The following is a 26759-nucleotide window of genomic DNA, read 5'->3' as shown; positions in this document are numbered from 1 at the left end:
AGAGTCTGGTTGCTCCGAGCGGGTGGGTGAAGAGTAACTTGATTATTTTCATAAATGTTATAGAATGTTTAATTGATAATCTTTGGATCGTTTCTTATTTCACCAAGATGAAACTTTTTTTTTTCGTTTTCAAGATCGATCCCCTTTAATGTCGTTTGATAATAGTGGACACTGGCCAAACAAGTTATTGGCAGTTGGTTAAACTTGTGGCTGTCCTGTAAATTGGGCCAATTAAAGGGATACTGTCATGGGAAAAAAATTTTTTTCAAAATGAATCAGTTAATAGTGCTGCTCCAGCAGAATTCTGCACTGGAATCCATTTCTCAAAAGAGCAAACAGATTTTTTTATATTCAATTTTGAAATCTGACATGGGGCTAGACATATTGTCAATTTCCCAGCTGCCCCAAGTCATGTGACTTGTGCTCTGATAAACTTCAATCACTCTTTACTGCTGTACTGCAAGTTGGAGTGATATCACCCCCTCTCTCTCCCCCCCCCCCAGCAGCCAAACAAAAGAACAATGGGAAGGTAACCAGATAACAGCTCCCTAACACAAGATAACAGCTGCCTGGTAGATCTAAGAACAACACTCAATAGTAAAAACCCATGTCTCACTGAGACACATTCAGTTACATTGAGAAGCAAAAACAGCAGCCTGCCAGAAAGCATTTCTCTCCTAAAGTGCAGGGCACAAGTCACATGACCAGGGGCAGCTGGGAAATTGACAAAATGTCTAGCCCCATGTCAGATTTCAAAAATGAATATAAAAAAAATCTGTTTGCTCTTTTGAGAAATGGATTTCAGTGCAGAATTTGGCTGGAGCTGCACTATTAACTGATTCATTTTGAAAAAAATTTTTTTTTCCCATGACAGTATCCTTTTAAGTTTTTCTCCACTGTTCTTGTATCCACCTCCTCCAAGGGTGCATTTAATACCAAAAATAACAAAAAATACAAGAATGAGGCACTCACAGCAGAAATGAACTGCTCAACTGTTTAATACCACACAACAGTGTCAAGTGTGAACCAGCGCAGCCAAACAACAACAACTTAAAGTGTATTATAGGAAATGACCTACATGGGTCAGAACCCTCCCCCCAGGAATAAAGCACACCCCTAAGATGGTTAGCATTCATAGCGTCCAATAGAATATAAAAGGATTAGTTTCTTTCAGTCTCACTAAAGCGAGTAAGTTTGTTCTTCAAAAACCAGTCCACGTGCATTCGCGATATTTCCATAATTTAGATGGTGCTGTGGTAAATAAAACATAAAATGCTTAAAGGGGAACTATCGCAAAAATGAAATTGTAATATAAGCTTCATCATACTGAAATAAGAAACTTTCTAAATACAATCAATTAAAATTTTTTACCCTGTTTCTAAAAATAAAATAATCAAGTTTATGTTCATGTTAGATCCAATATATATTATGGGGGGGGGGGTCCTTTCCTAGCAGATGTATTAGAGCTCACTCATATAACGGATTCCAGTACAAGCAAAATCTAACAAAATAACTGCCGTTTGCACAAATCCTGCATGTAGAGAGACATGATGTCTGGTGATTTTAATAGAGTGATCTCTAATACATCTTCTAGGCAAAAGGATCCCTCCCTATTAGATATATTGGATCTAACTGTCAATGAATATCTGACAACCAACTGCCGCATGAAGACAGAATGAAGAGAAACAGATGCTGAGAGAGGGATAGTGAAGATAAACTTGATTATTTCAGAAACGGTACAGAATATTTAATTAATTATATTTAGAATTTTCATTTTCGCGATAGTTCCCCTTTTAAGGAGAAGGAAAGGCTTTGTAAACTTAGGGTGCCAAATGTTAGGCACCCCCCAAGTGATTGTATTGACTTACCTGAAACCCCGGGCTGGTGCTCCTATCAGCAGAAAACTACACCGGCCCGGGGTTATTCCATCGACCACCACAAAGTGATCCTCTCCCGGCTTCTTCTTTCTTCAAATTTCCCGGGGCAGACACATGCGCAGTTGAGCGAAATAGCCGACTTTTTAGTTAAAAGTTCGGATTTTCATTCTACTGCGCATGTATAACAGCGCGAAGGAAAGAAGAAGAAGCCGTAAGAAGATCGCTCTGTTTTGCTCACTGGTATAACCCCGGGCTGGTGTAGTTTTCTGCTGATAGGAGCACCAGCCGGGGTTTCAGGTAAGTCAATACAATCACTTGGGGGTGCCTAACATTTGGCACCCCCAAGTGGAAGAAGACTTTCATTCAGTGTCGTACTGGGCCGGCCGGACACAGGAAAAAACCTGGTGGGCCCCCGGCTCTTATGGGCCCCGCCAGCCCAGATCTGCACCTTCTTCCTGCAGTGACTGCCCGACAAGGGCAAAAACAGTTCCGCATCTTCTTCCTGTGTTGCCCGACAAAGGGCAAAAACATTGTGCGTGTGCACATACGTGCCACGCAGCATGCCGGCTCAGAAAGGGAAGACGGAGGGGGCCCTCGGACAGCAGCCCCCCAGTCTGACCCTGTTCTCCTTTAAGAAGAATGAACACTTCACAGGAACTGCCAATAATTTAAAAGCCTACCAGCTCATTCAGCTAGGCAGCACATGAACTGTTTTTTGAAGAACTTAATTCTATTGGACTGTAAAGTCTAAAATAGAATAAGGCTAGAAATGCTGTATTTTGTATACTTAATATAAACATGAACTTACTGCACCACAAGCCTAATCAAACAAATAATTTATGCTTTCAAAGTTGGCTACAGGGGGTCACCATCTTGTAACTTTGTTAAACATCTTTGCAAGACCAAGACTGTGCACATGCTCAGTGTGGTCTGGGCTGCTTAGGATTCGTCATAAACAAAGCTGCTTGAGTTCTGCATGGCTGGGAAGTAAGGCGGGGGCTCCCCCTGCTGTTCATAAGTATGATTGTTTCCCTGCAGAGCAGTTAGGGACCATCTGACAATTCCTATCCACAGCAGTAAATGAAGGGAGAATTTCACTGCATACAGTCAGGTTTCTTATAAAAATGGTGCACATTTTTTTTATTAAAGTATATTGGAGATAGGTTTCTTTTTCATTAAAGAAAGTAAAAATGGGATTTTATTTTTTTGCTTTTACATGCCCTATAAGACTTAATGAATGCTAACCACCTTATGGGTGTGTGTTTTTTTTTTTTCTGACCCATGTAGGTAATTTCCTGTAATACACTTTCAAGTTGTTGTTTGGCTGTGCACTTGAGACGTTAATTTCTACTCATACTTGTATTTTAAGTTATGGGCAGTTATCTGTATTTGTTGCTGTACACACAGATTGACAGTCCTCCCGTCTAGTTGCAGTGTGGTGCCTTGTGTTGCCTGCTTAAGAAACCACATGATGATCGTTTTTAACTTGCCATTGGTTTCAGGATAACAAAGATCTGGAAACAATGACGTGGTGCCAGGACTTAGAAGAGTTCTGCTATAGGGGGGATGAGGTGGATATGAATGAGGAGGAAAAACCAGACCATAAAGTTCTGTCGGCTGTTATCGAGAAGACTGTTATTCCAAAAGTTTCAGGTACTTTTTTTTTTGTCTAATCATCTTTATTAGCATTAAGGTGACTGGTCGATCAACTTCCCAGATTAATAAGATGGCCCATGCCAGGGTTCTGTATCCTTTGGTCTACAAGCAGTACCCCATCAGCTGTAATACAAGAAGCTTCATTGTGCTCATATTTGTACTGATGCTGGGCCATGCTGGGGATCTAAATAATACGGATTTATAACCACATGGTGCTTTTGGCAAACTCTGTTTTAAAGTGTTAAGGAAAAGTAACACCAAAAAATGAAAGTGTTTTAAAGTAATGAAAATATAACAGTTATAGTTTATATAAACAAGCTGCTGTGTAGCCATGAGCAGCCATTCAAAGCTAAAAAAGGAGAAAAGAAAAAAGGCTGCACCTCAGATAACAGGACAATAGTATAAACTAGGATTCTTCAGAAATGATCTGCTATCTACTGTGTATCCTGTGCTTGAATGGCTGCCCCCATGGCTACACAGCATCTTCTTTATATAAACTATAGTAGTACTGATTTGTTATCTACTGTGTATCCTGTGCTTGAATGGCTGCCCCCATGGCTACACAGCAGCTTGTTTATATAAACTATAGTAGTACTTATCTGTTATCTACTGTGTATCCTGTGCTTGAATGGCTGCCCCCATGGCTACACAGCAGCTTGTTTATATAAACTATAGTAGTACTTATCTGTTATCTACTGTGTATCCTGTGCTTGAATGGCTGCCCCCCATGGCTACACAGCAGCTTGTTTATATAAACTATAGTAGTACTTATCTGTTATCTACTGTGTATCCTGTGCTTGAATGGCTGCCCCCATGGCTATACAGCAGCTTGTTTATATAAACTATAGTAGTACTTATCTGTTATCTACTGTGTATCCTGTGCTTGAATGGCTGCCCCATGGCTACACGGCAGCTTGTTTATATAAGCTATAGTAGTACTTATCTGTTATCTACTGTGTATGCTGTACTGAGTGGCTGCCCCAGCTAATGTTCTTACTATCCTCATGGCTATAGACAGTATCTATTACAGTGCACAATATGTGCAGTCTGGTTTATCTCAAGCTGCTGGGTGTGGCTGTGCTGCAGACCCAAACCAGTGTGATATTATGTGTGGGTGACTGTTAGACATAGTCCCACTGTTCAGCCTATAGGCTGCTAAAGCCAATATGTGATCATTTATATATAATACACAAAAGCCATGAATACCCTGTAAATTATATCCTTATAAACGGTGAGTTCTGATGTAATTTCTGTCACATGACTCACTGAAATGTGTGTATTATAATAAATAAAGTACCCCCAGTTGTAAAATATATTAGGATTTTAGAAGTTACCTCGGAGTTCCATGACCTGTATAAAAACACTCGGCCTTCGGCCTCGTGTTTTTATATGGTCATGAAACTCCTCGGTAACTTATAATATCCTTATAATTTACAAGAGGGGGTACTTTATTCACTATATATATATATATATATATATATATATATATATATATATATATATATATATATATATATATATATAGTCAAATCAGTAAATGTCCATCCATAATCTCTCTCTTTCTCAGGATTTGTTGAACTCTTATGGGATCCACTATCCGCGGTACAGACTGAAAACCTAGTGCATTTCTGCAAAACAAATGTAATACACGACGAATCTAGCAAAGCAATGCAGGTAAGTGAAAGTGCAAGACGCTGAAATGCTACAGTTATTGCCCAGGAACAGGCAACCTTCAGCGCTCCAGATGTTGCAATACCATTATAACAGTTTGAAATCGAAACCCAGAGCTGCAAGGCTAATCAATGCTTGACTGCACCATCAGCAGTTGCGCTCATGCTGTATTTAGAGTGCCGAAGTTTGCTTTTCCTTGCCCTATGGAATCAAATATAAATATAATATGTCAGTTACAAATAAAACTGTATAATTGTTTATAAATCATTTTCTCTCTTTATTGATGGTTATTATGATATTAAGGGGCTGATAAATTGTCTGCTTTCAACAATGAAGAAAGCCATTGAAGACGATGTGTTTATTCCTCTGTATCCAAAAAGGTATGAAATGAACTATATTCATGTCACTTACATACATTCTTTTACGTTTTTATATACCTAAAGGGGTACCCTACATTAATGAATAAGTTGTATGTCCCCAAGCTAAATCAGGAATCCGCGGGTCGGGCGGGTTCAGGCCGACCTCACACTCTTCTTTGCAGGTGTGGGTTGAGCTCTCCTGCTCTCCCCGCCCGCCACTGTCAAATTGCCAGCTTCCAGGTTCTTCTTTTATAGACGCTGCGCCTGCTTGCCCCGCCCTTTTGTGATGTCATCGGAGGGGTGGGTCGTTGCGGGACTATAAATATAACCCGGAAGTCTGATGCAGGAAGGTGCGGGTCGGCGTTCTGACCCGCACATCATATAGCCATGAATATCCTGCAATTATGGGACCTGTTATCCAGAATGCTCGGGACCTGGGGTTTTCCGGATAAAAGATCTTTCTGTAATTTGGATCTTCATAGTAAAGTAAAGTCTAAAATAGCATAAGACTAGAAATGCTGTATTTTGTATACTAAACATAAACATGGACTTACTGCACCACAAGCCTAATCAAACAAATGATTTATGCTTTCAATGTTGGCCACAGGGGGTCACCATCCTGTAACTTTGTTATTCATCTTTGCAAGACCAAGACTGTGCACATGCTCAGTGTGATCTGGGCTGCTTAGGGATTGTCATAAATCATCAAAACAGCAGAAGTCAAATAATATCTGCCAGAAGCTGATACAGCAAGACTGATTAATAATCAGAATATACAGACTGCACTGGGTCCTGTGTTGTCATGTAATCTAATGTGGATTTTATAGTTTTTGTATTGTTTAATACAAACTTTATCCAAACTTGCAGAACCAGTGGCTGCAGCAAAATAATCCTCCAAATAGAATCCCAGTTTATCTGTTTAAATCTGGCTCCATGACCTTTGTCCCTGCAGCTGGAGTTGGAAACAGTAAAGGGGATGTAAAGGCAAAAATAAAATCCAATACAGATCTCTACACAGTCACCGACTGCTCTACAGGGAAACAAACAAAGCTGCTTGAGTTCTGCATGGCTGGGAAGTAAGGCGGGGGCTCCCCCTGCTGTTCATAAGTATGATTGTTTCCCTGCAGAGCAGTTAGGGACCGTCTGACAATTCCTATCCACAGCAGTAAATAAAGGGAGAATTTCACTACATACAGTCAAGTTTATTATAAAAACAGTACATATTTTTAAATAAAAGTGTATTGGAGAGAGGTTTCTTTTTCATTATAGAAAGTTAATGCCTTTACATGCCCTTTAAGTCTACTAGAAAATCATTGTTTTATTATTACAGAGAAAAAAGTAATAATTTTTAAATATTTGGATTATTTGATTATAATGGAGTGTATGGGAGACAATCCAATTACGGAAGGATCTGTTATCCGGAGAAAAACCCAAGTTCTTTAAGAGCACTACACAAATAAGATCTGTTGTGTTTCCTGTTGCACATAAATGGTAAACGCTGTGTTACTTATCTTAGAGGATGTTGGCCCCAGGGGCAACACACAGGAGGGGGGGAGGGTTTTTGCACCAACTAGGTTTCCTTCCCCTTTAAGGAGGAATTAAAGCTTCATAAAACCCCCCCCCCCATCTTTTTTTCTGCTGATTTTGTGCTGCTCTCACTTACCTAAACTTAAGGGCCTATGATATACAATATATATACATTACAAAGCTCAGACGTTTTCATTTGAAACATAACATACATGTTGGGATAGAAACCAAAGGATTCTGCTTCAGAATTCCAACTCCTCAGAATGATATGCAAATTTAATTTATGTTGTGTTAATAATTTTAAACTAAACTGAGCACGTGCAGTTTCACTCTCACACAAAAATTGTCCTAGCAAAATCCGAGATGGGTTATTGCTGGGGACAACTTTCAAGGTTATTACCGCTCCAGGGCTGCTGAACCTCTGGGCTGGTACATTCAATATATCAGAACAGCATTTCTGGCCTAATGCTTTTTAGGCTTTAGTTTCCCTTTAACTATGACACAAGTTACTATTGTCTGGGGAATTTGCACTGAGACATATTGAGCCCATTTTTGTTTTTAACTTCAGTTTGCAACTTCTTGTTATCCTGTATGTGATGCATGGTGCATGGAATTTTACTCATATGTTTCCCAAAATTGATTTCCTCCAACATTTCCTTAATAGACTTTTGCAGGACAAGTCTTCTCCCCATTCAAAATTCCAAGAAAGGCGTTTCTGGTCTGCTGTGAAAGTAAGTGGCTGAGATTTTTTGAACGTACGTAGTTTTACTATAGCGGTCGGGGCTGGCTGAAGGTTGGACCTATACAATACATTTAAAGGAGAAGAAAAGGCTAAAATTAAGTAGGCATGTACCGAATCCACTATTTTGGATTCAAGCGAAACCCCGAATCCTTCGCGAAAGATTCAGCGAATACTGAATCCTGAATCCTAATTTGCATATGCAAATTAGGGGTGGGAAGGGGAAAACATTTTCTACTTCCTTGTTTTGTGACAAAAAGTCATGCGATTTCCCTCCCTGCCCCTAATTTATATATGCACATTTGGATTTGGTTCAGCCAGACAGAAGGATTTGGCTGAATCTGAACCCTGCTGACAAAGGCCGAATCCCAAATCGAATCCTGGATTCAGTGCTTCCCTAAAATTTAAGTAATCTTTATTAGAAGGGTCACCAGTAACCCCTCAAAGTAATGCTGCTCTGAGTCCTCTGTAAGAAGAAACAGCACATTTCTTTCCTTCTATTGTGTACTCATGGGCTTCTGTATCAGACTTCCTGTTTTCAGCTTAAACCTCCAGGGCTTGGGCTTGAGCATGCTCAGTTTGCTCCCCTCTCTCCCTTCTCTGCTGTAATCTGAGCCCAGAGCTATCAGTGAGCAGGGAGAGACTCAGGCATGAAGTGATGTCACACCAAGCTAATATGGCAGCTGCTATCCTAAACAAACCGAGAGCTTCTAGAGCTGATTACTCAGGTGTGGTAAAGCATTCTGCATAATATAGTGTTATAGCTTGCACTATTGTGGCTAATCTATTGGCAATAAACTGCTTCCAAAGCTTTCCTTCTCCTTTAATGTGTAATATTCTAATACTTAAACTTTGAAGCAAGCACATAACTTCTGATCCAACTGATTCATTTGTAGCTGGGGGTGAACCCTGACCCTGATCCTGTTGTAACGCTTGTTCTTCCCAGATGTTACAGAACATTCTTTGCTGGGATGGCTTCCTCCAAGAAGAGACCCTGCAAGAGCTCGGCCTTGATAAGCTGCTTAATCGCTACCTGCTACTAATAATTCTGAATACAGAGCCAGGGCCAGACAGTGTGAAGAAGTGCATTAAAGTAAGTAGTGTAATCTGTAATCACTGTAATCACCTTGTAAATATTATTATTTGTAAACATTCTTGTACATACCAATTATAATTTATACCTTATCCTGCACTTACTGCTTATTGCACTACTGGTTAGACCTAAACTGCATTTCGTTGCCTTGTACTTGTACTTGTGTAATGACAATAAAGTTGAATCTAATCTAATCTAATCTAGTGACGGGAACACTCTTATAAAGTGAGCAACCCCGTGTGCCATATATTTGCATTTTGATTGCTATGGATCATTTCCTTGTAGCTAAATGTGTATTTTCAGACATCCGTTTCATATCCTAAGCAACTTGTGGAACTTCCTAGTTTTATCATTGAAAATAGATCCTTGCTATGTTGACAGTAGCGACTAATATGCCTGTATAACATAGCCTGTAAGGGGCCACTATACCTTTAAAGGAGAACTAAACCCTAAAAATGAACGTGGCTAAAAATGCCATGTTTTTATATACTGAACTTATTGAACGAGGCTAAAGTTTGAGCTTGTCAATAGCAGCAATGATCCAGGACTTCAAACTTGTCACAGGGGGTCACCATCTTGGAAAGTGTCTGTGACACTCACATGCTCAGTGGGCTCTGATTGGCTGTTGAGAAGCTAAGCTTAGGGCTCGTCACTAATTATCCAGCAGAAAATGAGCTTCCCTGGCTGTAATATAAGCTGATGCTACAGGTTTGCTGATTATTCAATTCTGATGCTAATTGCACTGGTTTCTGTGCTGCCATGTAGTAATTATGTGTATTAATTACTAATCAGCCTTATATTGTGATATTTCTATTCTATGTGTACTGTATATTGTGAGTGGCTCCCTAAGCTCAGTAAGTGACAGCAGCACAGAGCATGTGCAGTGAATCAGCAGAAAAGAAGATGGGGAGCTACTGGGGCATCTTTGGAGACACAAATCTTTACTGCTAAAGGGCTGTGGTTGCCTTGGGCTGGTACAGAAGCACAAAACATCATGTACAACATTTCTACCTTCTTCTTTAGTTAGGCTTTAGTTCTCCTTTAAAGGGATACTGTCATGGAAAAAAATGTCCTTTTCAAAATGCATCAGTTAATAGTGCTGCTCCAGCAGAATTCTGCACTGAAGTCAGTTTCTCAAAAGAGCAAACAGATTTTTTTACATTTAATTTTGAAATCTGACATGGGGCTAGACATATTGTCCGTTTCCCAGCTACCCTCCATCATGTGACTTGTGCTCGGATAAACTTCAGTCACTCTTTACTGCTGTACTGCAAGTTGGAGTGATATCACCCCCTTCCTTTCCCCCCCCAGCAGCCTTACAACAAAACAATGGGAAGGTAACCAGATAGCAGCTCCCTAACACAAGATAACAGCTGCCTGGTAGATCTAAGAACAACACTCAATAGTAAAATCCAGGTCCCACTGAGACACATTCAGTTACATAAAGTAGGAGAAACAACAGCCTGCCAGAAAGCAGTTCCATCCTAAAGTGCTGGCTCTTTCTAAAAGCACATGACCAGGCAAAATGACCTGAGATGCCCCTACACCCCAATATTACAACTAAATACACTTGCTGGTTCAGGAATGACATTTTATATTGTAGAGTGAATTATTTGCAGTGTAATCAGTGTCATTTAGAAATAATATTCATGACAGAATCCCTTTATTTTTCATTATCTGTTTGTATGTCCTATAGAAATATACTTTGTCTGGCATAACCGCAAATTCAAATGCCAGACCACGATTGGTGCAAGCAGTGAAGAAAGTTGTACAAAAAAAATCCAAAATCCGGTTCAGTCAATACAAAGTAAATCCAATTAAGTCAGGCCGGTTCAGCAGCACAGGAACAAGTTCACACAGCTCAGACTGTAGGGAGAGGCTGGTGTATAAAGGCTGACTGCTAAATTGCTGGCACTTTAAAGGGGAACTATCATGAAAATAAAAATTTAATATAAGCTTCGTCTCACTGAAATGAGACGCTTTCGAAATACAATCAATTAAATATTCTGTACCGTTTAAGAAATAATCAAGTTACACTTCAGTATCTCGCACTCCACAACCTGTCACTCTTCATGCGAGTCTGGGTCACATTTTGATTGACAGGTAGGTCTAATAAGTCTTTTGGGGGGGGGGATCCCTTTCTTAGCAGAATAATTCAAATAACCAACTCCAGCACAAACAAAAGAACAGACTCTGACAAACACCCTGCACACAGAGAAACAGGATTTCCATCAGAGCCGGTTATTTTTAAAGAGTGAGCACCTAGGTTAAAGGGGTGGTTCACCTTTGGGTTAACTGTTCTAAGCAACTTTTAAATTGGTCTTCATTATTTATTTTTTATAGTTTTTGAATTATTTGCCTTTATCTCCTGACTGTTTCCACATTTATTGTTATTGCTACTTTTTTTTGTTATATTACTCTTCAGACCATCCCTTATTTATATTCCAGGCTCTTGTTCAAATCAGTATGTGGTTGCTAGAGTAATTTGGACCCTAGCAACCAAATGGCTGTAATTGGAGAGCTGCTGAATAAAAAGCTAAATAACTCAAGAACCACAAATGAAAACCAATTGCAAATTGTCTCAGAATATCACTCTCTAGATCATACTAAAAGTTAATTTTAAAGGTGAACACCCCTTTAAGGGTGCAACCCCCCCCCCCAAAGGATGTATTAGACCTAACTGTCAATCAAAAACTGGCTCCACCTACTGCATGAAGACAGAATGAAGAGAGACAGGTTGATCAGAGGGGGTGAGTGGAGACTAACTTGATTATTTCATAAATGGTACAGAATATTTAATTGATTATATTTAGAAAGTTCCTTATTTCAGCAAGATGAAGCTTATATTACATTTTTATTTTTGCGATAGATCCCCTTTAATGACCAGTAGACTGGAATTTTTCATGGCAAGGATCATTTTTTATGTTTTATAAACTAATGTTCAGAGATGCAAGTAAATTAGGGTTTTCTGGCAGGAGGTTCACAAGCTGATCCTGTATGTCGGGCTCCTGTATGTCGGGCTCCTGTATGTCGGGCTCCTGTATGTCGGGCTCCTGTATGTCGGGCTCCTGTATGTCGGGCTCCTGTATGTCGGGCTCCTGTATGTCGGGCTCCTGTATGTCGGGCTCCTGTATGTCGGGCTCCTGTATGTCGGGCTCCTGTATGTCGGGCTCCTGTATGTCGGGCTCCTGTATGTCGGGCTCCTGTATGTCGGGCTCCTGTATGTCGGGCTCCTGTATGTCGGGCTCCTGTATGTCCGGCTCCTGTATATACTGTGGCTTTTCCTACAGGTGGTTGAATGTCTCCCTCAGAGCTGGTTTAGAAACCTTGAGAGCGGATCATCCCTCCCTCGCTTAGTGAATTTCAGCAAACACATGTTACAGTGTATACATACATTGGACAAGCTAAATGACAGGTATGTATATGTTTTGTCCTTTCCCAGAATTCTGTCTGTGCCTAGGGGGTCTGTGTTGTGGTGGTGTATACTGGTTTTTGGGAGCAATGTCCCAACAGCTTCATGGACAAGAATATTTCCAATCTTTGCCATATGTGTGACTTGTAGGGATGCACCGAATCCAGGATTCGGTTCGGGATTCGACCTTTTTCAGCAGGATTTGGCCAAATCCTTCTGCCTGGCCGAACCAAATCCTAATTTGCATATGCAAATTAGGGGTGGGGAGGGAAATCGCATCACTTTTTGTCACATAACAAGGAAGTAAAAAATGTTTCTCCCTTCCCACCCCTAATTTGCATATGCAAATTAGGATTCAGTTTCGGCCAAATCTTTCTCGAAGGATTCGGGGGTTTGGCCGAATCCAAAATAGTGGATTTGGTGCATCCCTAGTGACTTGTAGTTTTCCTTGGTGCTGCTGTAGTAGCTCACCGACAAAGTAGTCCCTGAACTGTTCCCTGAACAAGCCTGACAATTAGGGATGCACCGAATCCAGGATTCGGTTCTGTATTTGGCCAGGATTCAGCCTTTTTCAGCAGGATTTGGATTTGCCGAATTCTTCTCCCCGAGCGCATTAGGGGCGGGGAGGGAAATCACGTGACTTTGTCACAAAACAAGGAAGCATAAAAAATTTCCCCTAAGTATGGAGGATACTTAGAGGCACATTTATCAAGGGTCGAATTACGAATTCATGAATATTTTTTTTAAAATTCCCATGAAATTCGACCAACCAAAATTTTATAAAAATCTAATTTTTTAAACTATAGGTTAATAGGATCCACCCGAAAACCTGAATCAAATTCAAATCAAATTTGATTCGTATTTTAAAAACTCTATTGGAGTTTTTTTTTCTCAGAAAACTCCGAAACTCGGTCAGGAAGGCTGCAAACAACTCCACATTGATCCCTGGACCTCTCCCCTTGACTTAAACAGCAATTTGGCAGGTTTTAGGTGGCGAATAGTCTTAAAGGTTCTTAAAAGGGCCAGAGTTCGATAAATCTGATTAAATTTTTTTGAAAAAAAATCGAATTTGAATAACTCCCTAGTCGAAATTGACTGTTTTGACCATTAAAAAATAGGGATGCATCGAATCCACTATTTTAGATTCGGCCGAACCCCTGAATCCTTTGCAAAAGATTTGTCCGAATACCGATCCGAAACCTAATTTGCATATGCAAATTAGGGGTGGGAAGAGGAAAACATTTTTTACTTCCTTGTTTTGTGACAAAAAGTCATGATTTCCCTCACCGCCCCTAATTTGTATATGCAAATAAGGATTCGGTTTGGCCGGGCAGAAGGATTTGTCCGAATCCGAATCCTGCTGAAAAAGGCCAAATCCAGAACCGAATCCTGGATTCGGTGCATCCCTATTAAAAAAAAACTCAAATTCGAATTTTCAATTCGACCTTTGAGTTCACTTTTAGTTTGGTATAGAATAGCTAATTCTAAGCAACTCTTCATTGTTTTTTTGTTTTAGTTTTTGAATTATTTGGCTTCTTCTTCTGACTTTCCAACTTTCACATGGGGGTCACTGACCCCCATCTAAAAAACAAATGCTCTCTAAGGCTACACATTTATTGTTACTGCTACTTTTTATTACTCCTCTTTCTACTAAGGACTCTCTCTAGCAACAGACTGCTGAAATTGCAAACTGGGGAGCTGCTGAATAAAAAGCTAATAACACAAATAATAATAAAAAAAAAATGAAGACCAATTGCAAATTGTCTCAGAATATAACTCGCTACATTGTACTAAAAGTTAACTCAAAGCCGAAACCCTTTAAACAGGTATGAGATGCGTTATCCGGAAACCCATTATCCAAAAAGCTCAGAAATACGGAAAGGCTGTCTCCCTTAGACTCCATTGTAATCAACTAAAATTATTCTGTGTAATAATAAAACAGTAGCTTGTACTTGATCCCAACTAAAATATAATTAATCCTTATTGGAGGCAAAACCAGCCTATTGGGTTTATTTAATGTTTATATGATTTTCTAGTAGACTTAAAGGAGAAGGAAAGCTACGGAGGCATTTTATTGCCAATAGATTAGCTGCAATAGTGCAAGCTAGAATGCTATATTTATTCTGTAGAATGTTTTACCATACCTGTGTAAAAAGCTCTAGAAACTCTGTTTGTTTAGGATAGGAGCTGCAGGATTAACATGGTGTGACATCACTTCCTGCCTGAGTCTCTCCCTGCTCTGGGCTCAGATTACAGTATAGAAGGGAGGGGGTGGGGGAGAGGAGCAAACTGAGCATGCTCATGCCCAGGGCAATGAGGTTTAAGCTGAAGGCAGGAAGTCTGATACAGAAGCCCATGTGTACATAATAGAAGGAAAGAAATGCTGTGTTTCTTTTGACAGGGGACTCTGAGCAGCACTACTTTGGGGGTTTACTGGTATATTTAGATGGACCTTTCTGATAAGGCTTACTTAGTTTTAACCTTTCCTTCTCCTTTAAGGTATGAAGATCTAAATTACAGAAAGATCCGTTATCTGTAAAAAAAAAAACCCAGGTCCCGAGCATTCTGGATTACAGGTCCCACGCCGGTATAAGTATAACAAGTATTGTAATTATTTGTGCTCTCTCCCATTTTAGAGAAAACATGAAGATTTTAGCGTCTCTGCTTTTGAAGATCAAAGCCACGGACTATGCAGAGGAAGCCTCCAGCCAATATAACTTGCAAGAACTGAAAGTGGTCACATGATTTCCTATTCCAGCTTCTTACACTCTGCGGTTTAAATCATTTATATTTTTAATACAATAAAATTGGATACTTTTCTCCTCAATATTTTTATTTGTGCCAAAGTAAGTTCCACAAAAAAGTAGGGATGCACCGAATCCACTATTTTGGATTCGGCCGAAACCCGAATCCTTTGAGAAAGATTCGGCCAAATACCGAATCAGAATCCAAATTTACACTTACAAATAGTGTAAAAAAAAAAAAAAAAAGGCTAAGTAAATTCATATAGCATTATGAAAAATACATTCATGTATACAGCACCATCTAGTGATGTAAAGTGTAAGGGTTGTCTTGACCGCAAAGGGAAAACAAACTTTCCTGTTGGCTGGAGCTCATTAAATCAACTTGAAGTCTTCCCCCCCCCCCAACTACATATCTTCCTGAGGACATTGGGACTCCTAGTTCAGGTTGTAGACTTACAGGAACAATAACACCAAAAAATGAAAGTGTTCCAAAATAACATAATATACTGTTAGCATGCACGTTTTAAAAGCTGTGTGTTTTCTTCAGAAAGACTACTGTAGTTTATATAAACAAGCTGCTGTGTAGCCATGGGGGCAGCCATTCAAGCACAGGATACACAGTAGATAACAGATAAGTACTACTATAGTTTATATAAACCAGCTGCTGTGTAGCCATGGGGGCAGTCATTCAAGCACCTGATACACAGTAGATAACAGATAAGTACTACTGTAGTTTATATAAACAAGCTGCTGTGTAGCCATGGGGGCAGCCATTCAAGCACAGGATACACAGTAGATAACAGATAAGTACTACTGTAGTTTATATAAACAAGCTGCTGTGTAGCCATGGGGACAGCCATTCAAGCACAGGATACACAGTAGATAACAGATAAGTACTACTATAGTTTATATAAACAAGCTGCTGTGTAGCCATGGGGGCAGCCATTCAAGCACAGGATACACAGTAGATAACAGATAAGTACTACTATAGTTTATATAAACAAGCTGCTGTGTAGCCATGGGGACAGCCATTCAAGCACAGGATACACAGTAGATAACAGATAAGTTCTGAAGAATCCCATGTAGCCCCACAGCAGCTTGTTTATATTGGCAAACTTTGACCATTGCACCCGGACAGTGACTTTAAAAAAAAAAAAACACACACACACGGAGTTATACAGGGAACTCTGAGTATCACTCATGTATTATAAGGGATAATGTACCCCCTACTGTAAATGATAAGGATATTAGAAGTCACTGAGGGGTTGTTCTGTGACCATATAAAGGCACAAGGCTGCAGGCTGAGTTATACAGGGAACTCTGAGTATCACTCATGTATTATAAGGGATAATGTACCCCCTACTGTAAATGATAAGGATATTAGAAGTCACTGAGGGGTTGTTCTGTGACCATATAAAGGCACAAGGCTGCAGGCTGAGTTATACAGGGAACTCTGAGTATCACTCATGTATTATAAGGGATAATGTACCCCCTACTGTAAATGATAAGGATATTAGAAGTCACTGAGGGGTTGTTCTGTGACCATATAAAGGCACAAGGCTGCAGACTGAGTTATACAGGGAACTCTTGAGTATCACTCATATATTATAACTGATAATGTACCCCCTACTGTAAATGATAAGGATATTAGAAGTCTCTGAGGGGTTGTTCTGTGACTATATAAAGGCACAAGGCTGAGCTATACATAATAAAGAAGAAGGATATTAGAAGTCACTGAAGCTAATTACCTTGTCTGTCAGGGTCCTTAACATCAACCCCATAATAAAAGGCGCACAACTCAGTGAAAAGAAGGAACAAAGTCAAATTTGACTGGTACCAGTTATATCCAAAAGTGCAGAAATTTTTTTTTAGTCAATTACCTTGTATGTGCCTCCGCCGAGAGTGCAATATATCCAGAAATGTAATGTTAACAAGGAAAAGGCCAAACAGCAGGATTAACTGCTCAACTTCAGTGTTTTTTGCCAGACAACATGTTTCGAGCCCAGTGAGGCTCTTTGTCAAGTGTGAAACAGCTTAGTTCATTAGCATAATTTAAGGTGCTATATAGGAAGTGACATGACACAGGTAAGTACCCACCCCCCCAGCGAAACCAAATCTTCTTCTTTGGTATAAAAAAATTTCTCCCAATAGTCTGTGTTTTATTCCAAAAAGCAAATCTTTCGAGACCGAAGGAAAAAAAAAATCATGATATTCATTTCCTTATACTGTGAAACAGGATTCCCCAACCTTTTTTGGTCCGGGGAACAAAGAAGAGCCAAATTTTTTTGCAAGGGTCAGGAAGGGGGTCGGCGTTAAATTTGGCGTCCATTTCGTCGCCTGGGGCCTGTGTGTCGGCGCTCAATTTGTCATGCCCCATTAATTGTTCGGCAGCCCACTTCAGGACTGTCTGCGGCCAGGTGCTTCGGGACCCCTGCTGTGAAAAATAAAAACATAAGATTGTATTAAAATGAACCCATATCTGGTACAGCCTAAAACATGCCTACCTGCTCACTCAATTGGAATATTATAGTATAAACACATGGTTCTAGTACAACTGTAACAATAGAAAAAATTGCCCATACATTACCATTAGTAGTATTCTGTAAATCTTGACTAGATTAAAAGATCAATATCTGAAAACATAAGTAAGAGTTTCATATTAGTATATATGGTACATATAGCATTTTATAAGAAGCTTTTAACACTCCAAGATTCATTTAGGCCTTTTCAGATTCACAGTGTTCAAATTTTGTATCCAATACATTTTTCTTTGTAGTAGTTTGAACTTCAAATCTCCTCCTCTAGGTGCATTATAGGCCACTTCCAAAACTAGCCACTTTAATTGGTTTAGATTATGATTCATTTCAGCAAAATGCTTAGCAACGGCTGTATCTGTATATGTGGTTTTCTGGAAATTGCGAATATAACCACTATGTTCTTTAATTCGTGTTTTCACTTGTCTGTCCCACATATGAACAGAAAGGTCCTTTGCGTATACCTGGGCCTATGGGCAAGTTTAAAAAACTTACTTTTGTCCCAGATTTTACAAACGATTCCTTAACCATATTTGAAAGCGTGGTACACCACGAGACTAAAGAACTGTGGGATAAGGAAAAAACTAAATTAACCGGGCAAATTTGTCCTTTAAAGAAAGAAAGGCTCTTAAAATTTTGAAAAACAACGAGTCTATAGTTATACGTAAGACAGAGACGTAACTAGAGGGGGGCCGGACGTGCAGCCGGGCCCCGCCCCCCTCCGTATGGCCGCAGAACAGAGTGGCATGCGAGCTGCCAGGGGGCCCTGAGGGGGTGCGGGCCCTGGCCCAATCGCACCCCCTACTCCCCCGGTAGTTACGCTACTGACGTAAGAAGGACAAAGGGGGTGCTTTGATCATTATGGATAAATGTAAATATTTAACCGAAGCCCACAATCAATTGGTAGTACCAGATCATTACGAAAAGATTGCGAATGACTCCACTGTAACTATTAAAGGAAAACTATACCCCCCAAACAATGTAGGCCTCTATAAAAAGATATTGCATAAAACAACTCATATGTAAAACCCTGCTTCATGTAAATAAACCATTTTCATAATAATATACTTTTCTAGTAGTATGTGCCATTGGGTAATCATAAATAGAAAATTGCCATTTTAAAAAATAAGGGCCGCCCCCTGAGATCGTACGATTGACATACCAACAAATTGCGAATATAACCACTATTCCAGACAGTGTGGCACAGTGTAGGCTGCTGCTGTAATAATTAGCAAATAGTAATAATTTGTATTTATTCTGTCGTATTTACCTTTGCCTGCCCTTTATCATTATTGGTGTGCCAGGGTGTTGATGGTGCTGTAAAGCTTTGTGCCACATGGTTAATCTGCTAAATATCAATTTTTGTAGTAAATGTAGTATACTGTCAGATCTGTGGTTAATATTCTGATTATCCATTTAATACTAGCATGACTGAGTTATGTTTTGGTATTTAGGAGGAGTGGTCAAAAAGTGGGCATGGCTTCACAAAATTGTTTTTCCCCCTACACTTAGCTCTTTGCTCAGGGGCCAAGGCCTTAAAACGACCCTGGTGTCAAGTGTAATCAGGTGATTGCCCCACATATCGGAAGGCTGTGGAGGTACCCGTTTTACAATTAAGGATTGTCTCTTAGGGGTACTCTGGTATGCCGCTGTGTTGGGGCCCCAGTTCTGTGTCACAGTTCCCTGTACAGGAGACGCAACCAGGCCTTACCCTCCACGTGGTCTCTTTATCCGGTCAGGGTTTTGGGAGCTCCGAGCTGGTGCCATCGCCGGACTGGCCCTTTCAACTACAATAGAGTCTCTCAGCTCCGGAGCCTCTCTCCGCTGTGCTGGCTGTGGGACCAGTTCTGATTGGGAGATGTGACGGTCTGCTCCACCACATGTTCACCCGTCTCCTCAGTCGCAGCTCCAAGCTGACTGCAGTTAGGCTCCTGCTGTGGGTACCGGAGGGTTTTGGGGGACCCGGGAAGTCTTTTTAGAAGTTTTTCTGTTAAGTACAGGGTGCTAATGTAGGCTATTGGTGGATGACACCAGAGGAGCTATTAGCTTAAGCAGCCATCTTTATCAGCATCCAAGCCACGCCCCCGATTTACTTTATACTTGACAGCCTAACAATGGTACTTCAGAAAAATTATTTCAGGTTTACAGGCTCTTACTATTGGCAATGCCAAGGCACATCCATGGGAGCTGCAGTTGCACCGGCATTTGCTAACTTACTTGTACATCATCTAGAAAAAAAGCTGTTTCTAGAAAGCGTGTTTAAAAAGCATGTTTTCGGATATTTTCGTTCTGAAACTCTGGCAAGGCCCAATAAACAAACTTGAGGAAATGGTTGAAATATCTAACAAAGCATAAAACAATTAAGTTCACATTGGAAGTAGGGGGAGATGAACTTAATTTTTTAGACGTACACCTTACACTAGTGGAAGGGCAAATTCACACCAGCTTGTATCGTAGGACATAGATAGGAACAACGTGCTTCGTGGCAATAGCTTCCATGCCCCCGGTATAATCAGAGCCATTCCCAGAGGACAATTCTTGAGGGCACAAAAGATCTATCAAACAATGATCATTTTCGACAATGCTTCCAAAAATTTGAAAGATTTTTGGGCAGAGGCTACAATGGTAAATCTATCAATAAATGTATCAACAACTCTTTCCTTTCTATCAGAGAGACCTCATTAACATACAAAACTAAAAAGGAGAACAAACAACTCCCCTTTGTGTCTACATAATGTACACAGAGTAAAAATACAGAGAAAATTATCTGGAAATATTGGCCAATTGTGCAGCAGGATAAAGTTTTAGGAAATTTTTTTACCAGTGTCCCTAGATCTGGCTATAAAAGGGGTAGAAGCCTAAGACATACATTATGCCCATCAGAAATTGACCCGCCAATGAACAGGACACAAAGGTTTATAGGAAAACCCAAAAAGGGTACATTTGCATGTTTGAATTGTGTCTGTGGTACCTCGGTGCTCAAAGGGGATAGGATCAACCAACCTCTATATGTTACCCCCATATTTTTGAAACATTACGCCACTTGTGACACCTGTAATGTAGTGTATTTGTTAAAATGCCCATGTGGGATGACATGTGGGACAGAATGCCAGACAAGTGAAAACATGAATTAAAGAACATAGTGGTTTTATTCGCAATTTCCAGAAAACCACATATACAGATACAGCCGTTGCTAAGCATTTTGCTGAAATGAATCATAATCTAAACCAATTAAAGTGACTAGTTTTGGAAGTGGTCTATAATGCACCTAGACTCCTAGAGGAAGAGATTTGAAGCTCAAACTTCTACAAAGAGAAATGTATTGGATTAAAAAATTGAACACTGTGAATCTAAAAGGCCTAACTCAATCTTGGAGTGTTAAAAGCTTCTTATAAAATGCTATATGTAACATATATACTAATATGAAACTCTTACTTATTTTTTTCAGATATTGATCTTTTGCCCTAGTCAAGAATACTACTAATGGTAATGTATGGGCAATTTTTTTTTTCTATTGTTAGAGTTGAGCTAGAACCATGTGTACTCTATTGTCAGGTTCATACTATAATGGAGGCACTACACGGACGATTTTGGTGCGAACCGATGCACTGCACAAAAACACAGGCGTCACGGATGCGACGGAAATAAGATAAGAGATGGAAGTGGATGAAGTCGCAGTGTTGATCCGACACAACACGACTGTCAGATGCAGACGCAGCGTGCAGAGTTTGCATCCAACATTCATGTCGCGTTGGATCAACACTGCAACACCATCCGACAATGCTATTACTTACCTTATATCCAACGTGATGTCTGCGTTTTTGCGCAGCGCGTCGGATCACGCCAAAATCGTCCGTGTAGTTCCTCCCTAATATTCCGATCGAGTGAGCCCGTAGGCTTGTTTTAGGCACTTCTATGCTTTTAAAAATGGGTTTTGGTTTGGGCAATCTCTCCCTCTTAAAAGCCGCATACGGGCGGGGGGAGGATCAAGCCCTCAGACTGAAACTAAGGTTCTACGAGACACTGGTTACAAATAATGTTACTATACAAAGAAGTAAAAGACTATTTATACTATGACCAGAGGTAAACAAGTTAGGGACCGCCATATGGGGTTTACCTTGACGTGGTATGGTGGCTTATCAACTTTATGATCATAACTTTGTAACTAAAAAACCCTGTTTTGTAAACACATGCACTTGCCTTTATACTGAATTTACTTATAAGGAATGTGCACTAAAAAGTAGCACTTCCATTATACTTAAATATACTTTAACTTAGCCTTTTGAGTGTTCCCACAACCCCCCTTTTTGTATATTGTTTTAGGCAGTACCAGATATGGCCTCATTTTTTAACAATCTTATGTTTTTATTTTTCACAGTGTAAGGAAATGAATATGATTTTTTTTCATTCGGTCACGAAAGATTTGCTTTTTGGAATAAAACACAGACTATTGGGAGAAAAAAATGTATACCAATGAACTTATTGGACATTATTCTGATCTATTTGGATCAAAAGATTTGGTTTCGCTTGGGGGGGGGTGTACCAGGGTTGCCACCTTTTCTGAAAAAAAATACCTATATATTTGTATTTTTTCCCTATTAATAACATTGGGATCATGCCATCATTTTTACCGGTAAAACACCGGCCAGGTGGCAACCCTAGTGGGTACTAACCTGTGTATTTCTTTTACTTTTATTAAGTAAACAAAAGTAGTATTTCACATTGGATAAAGTAACAGTTGTACAGTATGTTGGTTTTGTTTATACATATTCTGTAACACATTTTTCATTTATTTTAATTGTAATTAAGTGAACATAATAAAATAAAAGTATATCAAAAAATAACACAGTGTCCTCTTTCTTTTTCCTCCCCATATCGTAAGCTAGGAGATCAGTGCTAAGTAAGACATGTTAAATTGAATTGTATTAGGAGTAACCTGCAGGAGATACTTTATCAACACTCCTCTCCAACCAACTTTTAACACCAGTGTTTTTCTGTTAGATTTAAAAGGTCAATCAGAAAGAGTACCGTATGTCTCTACATCAGGATCATCGTCCATCCAGAGATCCCAGACTTTTTTACATTTTTCTGGGCACCCTGTTTTTATATATGTTAGTTTGTATAATGGGATTATTTTTTCAATATGCTGTTCCCACAATTGCGGGGTAGGACCTTTTTTGGATTTCCAGTGTATAGCGATCATTTTTTTTGCATACATACAAAGAATTGATATAAGGGTTCGGTGTGCTCCACTAAGGTATAGCTCCTCCGTCTGGTTTAGTATTAGTACCATAGGGTCCAATAGTAGTGTGATATCCATTTTTATACGGATCATCTGTACTACTTTTTTCCACTAACTATTTACTAGCGGACAGCTCCACACCATGTGCAGAAAATCTGCCGGGTTATGTTTGCATCTAGGGTACCAGGTCAGGTCTTTGGATGGTGATATATTTCCTATGTAAGTAATTTAGCTGTGTCATTCTGTCCCTACTACTAATGACCCCTTCAAATGTTGTGTCAAGGATATCTTCCCAAATCTCTTCTGTAATCTGTGGGACGTCCCTTTGCCATTTGGCACGCAATCGGTTAAGAGGGGGGCTTCCTGCTTTTATTAATTGTCCATAGAACTGTGACAATGTTTTTTTTTTAAGTTCTATTGAGTGTATTCCCAGTTCCAGCCTTTTTCGGCGTTGTATCTATTGTCAGTTTCACAAATTGGGCTTCCATTGCATGTCTTCGCTGTAGGTAGTGAAAAAACATGTGTTTGGGAAGTGAAAACTGTTGTTTAAGGGGCACATTTACTATTGGTCGAATATCGAAGTCAAAGGATTGACCGCAAATGCTTCGATCGAACGATCGAAGGAAAAATCGTTCGATCGAACTATTAAATCCTTCGAATAGAACGATTTCAATCCATCGATCGAAGGATTTTCCTTTGATGAAAAAAAACGTAGAAAGCTTATGTGGACCTTCCCCATAGGCTAACATTGGTGCTCGGTAGGTTTTAGGTGGCGAAGTAGGGGGTCAAAGTTTTTTTTTAAAGAGACAGTACTTCGACTATCGAATAGTCGAGCGATTTTTAGTTCGAATCATTCGATTTGAAGCCGAAGGTCGAAGTAGCCAATTCGATGGTCGAAGAAGCCAAAAAAAAACTTAGAAATTCGAAGTATTTTTTATTCTAACCCTTCACTCGAGCTTAGTAAATGTGCCCCTTAGTGTTTGAAACGATAGCAGTTTGCTTTCCTCTATTACATCCCCTATATACTTAATATTAAATCTAGCCCGCTTGTGGGTCCGGTAAGGTACGTACCTGTGTCATGTCACCTTAAATGATGCTAATGCACTCAGGCCTGGATTTGTGGAGAGGCCACTAAGGCCCGGGCCTAGGGTGGCAGGATTTTAGGAGGCGGCATAAAGCCCAACACACATTGGTTCAGAAACACTAGGGATGTGTGGGAGATACGATAGGTTTTTAAAAATAAGTGTGAATAAAGGGGAGGGGGCAGGGACAACGAATGACAACAGGCCTAGGGGCGCCCACTATGTAAACCCGGCCCTGAATGCACTAAACTGTTTCACACTTGACAAAGAGCCTCACATGTTATGTGGCAATAAACACTGAAGTTGAGCAGTTAATCCTGCTGTTTGGCCTTTTCCTTGTTAAAGGGATACTGTCATAAGAAAACATGTTTTTTTGAAAACATTCAGTCAATAGTGCTACTCCAGCAGACGTCTGCACGGAAATCCAATTCTCAAAAGAGCAAACAGATTTTTTTATATTCAATTTTGAAATCTGATATGGGGCTAGACATATTGTCAATTTCCCAGCTGCCCCCAGTCTTGTGACTTGTGCCTGCACTTTAGGATGGAACTACTTTCAGGCAGGCTGTTATCTCTACTACTTAATATAACTGAATGTGTCTCAGTGGGACTTGGCTTTCTACCAAGGCTATCTACCAGGGAGCTGTTATCTTGTGTTAGGGAGCTGCTATCTGGTTACCTTCCCATTGTTCTGTTGTTTGGCTGCTGGGGGGGGGGGGAAGGGAGGGGGTTGATATCGCTCCAACTTGCAGTACAGCAGTAAAGAGTGACTGAAGTTTATCAGAGCACAAGTCACATGACTGGGGGCAGCTGGGAAACTGACAATATGTCTAGCCCCATGTCAGATTTCAAAATTAAATATAAACAAATCTGTTTGATCTTTTGAGAAACAGATTTCAGTGCAAAATTCTGCTGGAGCAGCACTATTAACTAATGTGTTTTGAAAAAAAACATGTTTTCCCATGACAGTATCCCTTTAACATTACATTTCTTAATAACCCAGTGAAATGATTATCTCAGACACAGTCAGGGTTGGGCAGAGCACTAGAGGATGATTGGGATGTGGACAAAACACTCCTGAATAAAATATAATTTTCTGAATTACAGGTGCAAAAATTGCTTCAGGGCTTGTAACTTGCGGCAACCAATCAGATATTTGCGTTTCTCGACCAACATTAAATGCTGCTAATTGATTGGTTGCTATGCGTTACTGGCGGGGAGCAGATTTTCAGCCGGTTAACTCTATCACTTCTGCAGGTTCGCTGTGCAAACGTCCCACCTCACACACCGTGTATATTTAAGTACAAACTATTGACCTCAGGCGGCACGTAAATGGAGATTCTGTCATACACGAATAAATAATACCACAACCGCCCAATGAGCTTCCCGCGGGCGCTGCTTCTTTAATTTTACACCGACCGCATAACTCCGATCGTGGCGACCTGGGAAGGACCAGCAAATCAGCAGCGACTCACCTGCTCGCGCCCTTCCGCGCTCTCTTTACTGTCCGGCGGCGCACCTTGTCATTGGGCAACTCAACAGCAGACGCAGGGCGTGTGACGGCTGCGCGTTCGGAACTGGTTTGTCCTGTGGCGCTTGCTGTAGGGAAATGGTGCACGGGACAGAGAGAGCCTGGCAGCGTTAGGTCTGAGGCTGAGCAGGAAGACAAGAAGGCGGGAGGGACGCGCAGCACTGGAGGTCAGTACCCGGGGGAGCTTCAGGCAGGTGTCTGGGGAAGGTGGGCTCGGTACATGCGAAGGGGAACCTGTAACAGCTGCCTCCGTCACTATCCATGGCAGGTCTGACAGCCCTCGGCGCCACAGCTGTTGCACAAAGTTCAGAATCAGCCATTAACAGCTGCGCAGAGCATTCTGGGAGTTGTAGTTTAGTAGCAAGTGTAAGAAGGCTGCATATCTCTGGAGATGTCTGTTTATAGTGAGTCTGTCCGACTGTCTGGCTTGTGCCTAATGCCTCTGAGCTGTCACTGACACTGACGTGTGTGTGTATATATATATATATTTGTGTGTGAGAGTTTTGCTAATGTGTGTATGTGGGAGTTCTAATGTGTGTATGTGTGTGAGAATTGTGCTAATGTGTGAGAGAGAATTGTGCTAATGTGTTTGTGAGAGAGTTTTGCTAGTGTATGTGGAAGTTCTAATGTGTGTGGGCGAGAGTTGTGCTAATGTGTGTGGGCGAGAGTTGTGCTAATGTGTGTGGGCGAGAGTTGTGCTAATGTGTGTGGGCGAGAGTTGTGCTAATGTGTGTGGGTGAGAGTTGTCGTAATGTGTGTATGTGGGAGTGCTAATGTGTGTGTGAGAGTTGTGCTAATGTGTGTGGGCGAGAGTTGTGCTAATGTGTGTGGGCGAGAGTTGTGCTAATGTGTGTGGGCGAGAGTTGTGCTAATGTGTGTGGGTGAGAGTTGTCGTAATGTGTGTATGTGGGAGTGCTAATGTGTGTGTGAGAGTTGTGCTAATGTTTGTGGGCGAGAGTTGTGCTAATGTGTGTGTATGTGTGTGAGAGTTGTCCTAATGTGTGTATGTGGGAGTGCTAATGTGTGTGGGCGAGAGTTGTGCTAATGTGTGTGGGCGAGAGTTGTGCTAGTGTGTGTATGTGGGAGTGCTAATGTGTGTGTTGTGCTAATGTGTGTATGTGGGAGTTCTAATGTGTGTGGGCGAGAGTTGTGCTAATGTGTGTGTGTGTGGGAGTTGTGCTAATGCGTGTGAGTGATAATTGTGCTTGTGTGGGAGTTGTGCTAATGTTTGTGTGAGAATTGTGCTAATGTATGTGTGGATATTGTGTGTGTGAGAATTGTGCTAATGTGTG

The 26759-nt window shown here is 40.5% G+C and overlaps 2 protein-coding genes across 3 annotated transcripts in view; both read left to right on the top strand.

Annotated features, from left to right (window-relative positions):
• Positions 1-15161, top strand: part of gcfc2.S (GC-rich sequence DNA-binding factor 2 S homeolog) — a 37905-nt gene extending 22744 nt beyond the window's left edge. The window contains exons 12-18 of the mRNA XM_018265984.2: positions 3380-3530; positions 5101-5207; positions 5508-5584; positions 7755-7821; positions 8776-8922; positions 12213-12337; positions 14971-15161. Coding sequence (XP_018121473.1) covers positions 3380-3530; positions 5101-5207; positions 5508-5584; positions 7755-7821; positions 8776-8922; positions 12213-12337; positions 14971-15079 — 783 coding nt within the window. The 3' untranslated portion in view covers positions 15080-15161. The remainder of the gene's footprint in view (positions 1-3379; positions 3531-5100; positions 5208-5507; positions 5585-7754; positions 7822-8775; positions 8923-12212; positions 12338-14970) is intronic.
• Positions 15162-25477: 10316 nt separating this feature from the next.
• LOC108718268 (intersectin-2) overlaps positions 25478-26759 on the top strand; it is a 94527-nt gene continuing 93245 nt past the window's right edge. Inside the window, exon 1 of one of the 2 annotated variants that reach the window (XM_041565075.1) lies at positions 25478-25634. The gene's annotated coding sequence lies outside the window, so the exon portion shown is untranslated. The remainder of the gene's footprint in view (positions 25635-26759) is intronic. The other variant, XM_018265982.2, reaches the window with a different exon arrangement.

The sequence above is a fragment of the Xenopus laevis genome, chromosome 5S (genome assembly GCF_017654675.1).
Source record: "Xenopus laevis strain J_2021 chromosome 5S, Xenopus_laevis_v10.1, whole genome shotgun sequence".
Lineage (NCBI taxonomy): Eukaryota > Metazoa > Chordata > Amphibia > Anura > Pipidae > Xenopus > Xenopus laevis.
The sequence above is the reverse complement of the archived record's forward strand: the minus strand, read 5'-3'. Positions and strand labels throughout refer to the sequence as shown.